This window comes from Papaver somniferum, chromosome 9 (assembly GCF_003573695.1).
Source record: "Papaver somniferum cultivar HN1 chromosome 9, ASM357369v1, whole genome shotgun sequence".
Lineage (NCBI taxonomy): Eukaryota > Viridiplantae > Streptophyta > Magnoliopsida > Ranunculales > Papaveraceae > Papaver > Papaver somniferum.
Window position 1 is genome coordinate 52,186,177 of NC_039366.1, and position 4,376 is coordinate 52,190,552.

General features: G+C 38.0%; 1 protein-coding gene across 1 annotated transcript in view; it reads left to right on the top strand.

Moving 5' to 3' along the window:
- Positions 1 to 4,088, top strand: part of LOC113311938 (ABC transporter G family member 28-like) — a 4,886-nt gene extending 798 nt beyond the window's left edge. Inside the window, exons 3-7 of the mRNA XM_026560720.1 lie at positions 2,798 to 2,877; positions 3,082 to 3,230; positions 3,328 to 3,617; positions 3,724 to 3,854; positions 3,932 to 4,088. Of these exons, the coding sequence (XP_026416505.1) occupies positions 2,798 to 2,877; positions 3,082 to 3,230; positions 3,328 to 3,617; positions 3,724 to 3,854; positions 3,932 to 4,088 (807 nt within the window). The remainder of the gene's footprint in view (positions 1 to 2,797; positions 2,878 to 3,081; positions 3,231 to 3,327; positions 3,618 to 3,723; positions 3,855 to 3,931) is intronic.
- Positions 4,089 to 4,376: the final 288 nt, after the last annotated feature.

Below are 4,376 nucleotides of genomic sequence, written 5' to 3' on the forward strand. Positions count from 1 at the left end.
ACCACCACCACCGATACTACGTAATTGCACCACCAATACCAGCCACCCTACCATCCAGCACCACCACTGTCGACCACCGCCGACCAAAACCAGCACCACGACCGCCCACCACCACCACCTCCCAAAAATACGATGAAACCAATTTTGGTTTCATCATAAATACGATGAAACCGATTTTGGTTTCATCTTGGTTTCGTGAGAAATCACCTGCAAGAAATTTTTTAAGAGGTATTATACATCTTCATGGATAGAAATACATTGTTGAAATACGATGAAACCGATTTTGGTTTCATCATAAATAAGATGAAACCATAATTGGTTTCTGCGCTTCAACAGCAATACCACCAGTTATGTCTCAAGACCCATTACTCAGCTTCACCTGGTATATCTTTCCATCTAGGTTTACAGGCAATTCCTCATTGTATTGCAGCACTTCATTGCACCTGCAACTATAAATTCACTTCATATCCCATACCCACTGCATTACTGCCTTCCATTTCAGTTCAAGCTCATACCTGAACACCACAAATGCTCCATCTCAGACTCAGTTTGATCTTCAACTGGACCTGCAATATCCATATTAATTCAACCAGAACAACACCAGTTCCTCCATGGATTCTGATTATCACCAGCTGCAGTTCATAATCACCACCAACATAGGCATCTCAGTTCTTCTCTACACTCTCAACCTGCAACTGTACTTAAAAACCATTCTCAAGCATCAGCTCAAACCATTCTTCATATAGAACCAACTCAAATCCAACACCAATACCACCTTCTCTATAATATTAACTTCAGCTGCAACCGGAGCTTACTAGCAGCATCAAATGAAACTCGTCACAAGACCCTGTCACTGCAATAACCATATCAAACCCATCACTGCAATAACCATATCAACAATACCAGCAGCTACACTTGCACACTGCCAATCTGAAAGCAGCGGCAGCAACATCTCCTAGCTGACTCTACTCAGCTCCACAATCCAATTCACCACCTGCAATTGCTTCCCATTTCAATTCTAGCCATCATTTTTCTCTATTAAACCTTCTTTTGGACCCTCTCCTTCACCTAATTTCAGAATCAGATTCCACTGTTTCCAGAACATTTTCTTGTGTTCCCTTCTCCTTGTAGTAAAGAAGTTTCATCAACTTTATTCATCCCAAGAGCAGTCCTTAATGTCTCCATCTTTCTCTCCTTTCTAGCATCAATTTGATGGGTCTGACTGAGTACCTGACACCCTGAATCAAACAAAAGCAGTTCTAACATATCAGTAATAAGATATAAGAATATTGGCTAACAAGAATAGAATAGTTACTTTTCTCTTTCCATATGCTCAAATCATCTCAAGTAGGTACTCGGAAATTAAAAAGAGCATGTTTTAGGGAGATGCCTCCTTCACTTACGCTGCACACAAGTGTCGGTGCAGGAGTCAAAAGAGGGCCACACTGTGGTACTTATACAAGTTTTCAAGTTCAACAGGGGCACCTAGTCTAACCACTCTAACCATAGATGATAACTATCAGATTGAACTGCAAAATATGACTTTGAAATGTATGCATGGAAGCTCAACATTAACAAACCACATAATGTCAACTGCTAAGTTAACTGTGGAAACGCAACTTAAGTTTTTAATAATTGCACAACCAAACAACTTGTACACTTTCCTTAACCAGTTCTTTAACTGGCATGGACTTCAACTAAAAAGTTAGCCCATAAAATGGACCTCACTAAGAGACAATAATGCACACTTCATTGATCTCAACATTTTAGACTAAAGTACTTAGACAAACTTCAGTTCAAAATTCATCTACTATTAGAAAAATCAATCCACCAACAAGAAACATAAGACTAACTGTGATATTCATATCCCATTTCCACCAACACAGAGCAAACACGGGACGAAATCTTGCACCCGACAAGTTAATCTCACTACTATTTGGTATAACATTTTCAAGAATAAATCTAATTCATCATCAAACATGTAAATGGAATTAAATTTACCAAGTCAATAAATCCTTACAGTAACAATCAAAAGTAGAAGGAAATAAGATTTTTACCAAGTCAATAAATCCTTACAGTAACAATCAAAATCAAATTCTCAAGAATAAAAACCAACGAAATGTCAAACAAAACGAAATCTGGTATCCAATTCAATTGAAAAATTAGTGAAATGATAAGATTTTTTAATACTTCAAAACTTCAAATTATCATTCTAAATCCACCGTTTCTCCCAACACGAGCATATCGTCATCGGTAGTTCATTTCCACCATGGAATCAATTCCTAGATCAAGTTCCTAGACCTTGTTAGAAACGTCACCACTCCATCATCTCTTCCTTGAAAAATCGATCTCAATCATCAATTCGTCACCAACCCATCTCTGTTCTTCAACTGAAGTTAAAATCGCAACCCTAATTTCAACAATTAAGGGTTAAGGGAACGAAGGTGGTGATGGAATTGAAGGAGGCGGACGAAGGTGGTGGTGGTGGTGAGATACGAAGGTGCTAGTGTGGTCGGGGAAGCATAAAGTTTCTGCTGGTGAGATCTGGTATCGCTGCTGGTGGTGATGGTGGTGGGGAGAAGGAGAGAAAGAAATAAGAAAAAAGAAAGGAGAGAAGACGAAGATGAAGAAGGGTACGCTTGGATTTTTTCAAAGTAAAAAAAAATTAAATTTGCTAATTATTATTTGAGCTGGGGTTTTTGTGTCACTATTTAATAAAACTGATTTAATTTGTTAAAATTAATATGGGTGGTTGTTTTGTTCCTTTAAGTTGGTCACCTAGGGATTTTGTCACTAGTTTTGTTCTGTAATATTGAAAGACTTGTCCGAACGCAAAACTCCTGGTGTATTTAAGCAGTACAGATACTATTTTGGGAGGTTAGTACTCGAGCATCGTTGGTTTTTAGTTTGCCGACTTTCTGACTAATAAAATCTATATTGTAAAATCTGTTGTTTTTGGTATCTGAATGATATTGAGCTGTTAACTGTTTCTTTCGCTGCATGAACTTAAGTGTAATATTTGTTTTATCTGTTATTAGTTGTGTGATCATAACTAGTGTAAACTCTACTATCTTGCATCAGAGTGAGCAAACAGCGGTTGAGAGAATCCAAAATACAGGCTGTGGATTTTCTAATCCTGTTTCTTGCTGGAGCCTGTTTAGCATTACTTGCTAAAGTGAGTGATAAAAATTTCGGGTTAACAGGTTATACCTACACAGTAATCGCAGTTTGTAAGTAGCAAAAGTCAATCCCTCTGAACTACTAAGTTAATTTTCTCTGATTTTATTCTGTTTGCTTACTCACATCGAGATTTTTCACTGTTACCAGCTCTATTATGCAAGATTGCTGCTTTGAGATCCTTCTCACCGGATAGGTTAATTTATTGGAGGGAGAGCAGTTCCGGCATGAGCAGCTTGGCTTATTTTCTATCTAAGGATACGGTTGATCATTTCAATACACTTGTAAAGCCTGTGGTTTATCTCTCCATGTTTTATTTCTTCAACGACCCTAGGCCTTCTTTCATGGATTACTACACTGTTCTGGTCTCTCTTGTTTACTGTGTGACTGGTATAGCCTATGTCTTTTCCATCTTTCTCGAACCTGGCGCCGCCCAGCTGGTACATTACTCTCTCCAAAAGTGTATACACATCCAAACTTGTATAATATCCATTTTGATTGTGATTTCAAGTTCCAGTAAAAAATCTTTTTTTTTCTTTCTTCCAGTCGTCAGTTCTCCTTCCTGTCGTTTTGACTCTCGTTTCGATACAGCAGCCAACTAAATTTGTGAAGCTCATAGCAAACTTATGCTATCCAAAGTGGGCTTTGCAAGCATTTGTAATATCGAATGCAAGAAGGTACACTGTGGCATTTAGTTTTCCTATTGTGCTTACAGAACTTGACTAGTATTGCTCACTGTTTTGTTGTTTAACAGCTACTCTGGAGTTTGGCTGCTAACACGTTGTGCTTCACTCATGAAAACGGGCTATGATATTCGCAATTGGAATCGTTCTATAATCATTCTTTTCCTATACGGTGCAGGTAGTCGCATATTGGCTTATATTTTAATGGTAACTTTCCGGAGGAAGTAAATCACAACCATCACCAGTCTTTTAGCCTCTTATGTGTTATTACTGTGAAAGAGAAAAAGGTAAAAGAAAAGAAAGAAACGATTACACTCTAATTTGAAGCTATTGTTGTGGTGCAATCCCCTCGATAGAAAACGGCAGTCTGACCCGATGAAAATAGGGTTATGAGTTTAGGACTTATCTGCATCAAATGGTTGCTAGTGTGGGGAGAACTGAGGAGGAAACGCATTTTTTCAGAGATACTATATTTGTTTGAGATCGATTACAATCCTTGATTTTGTAGTTTCATTT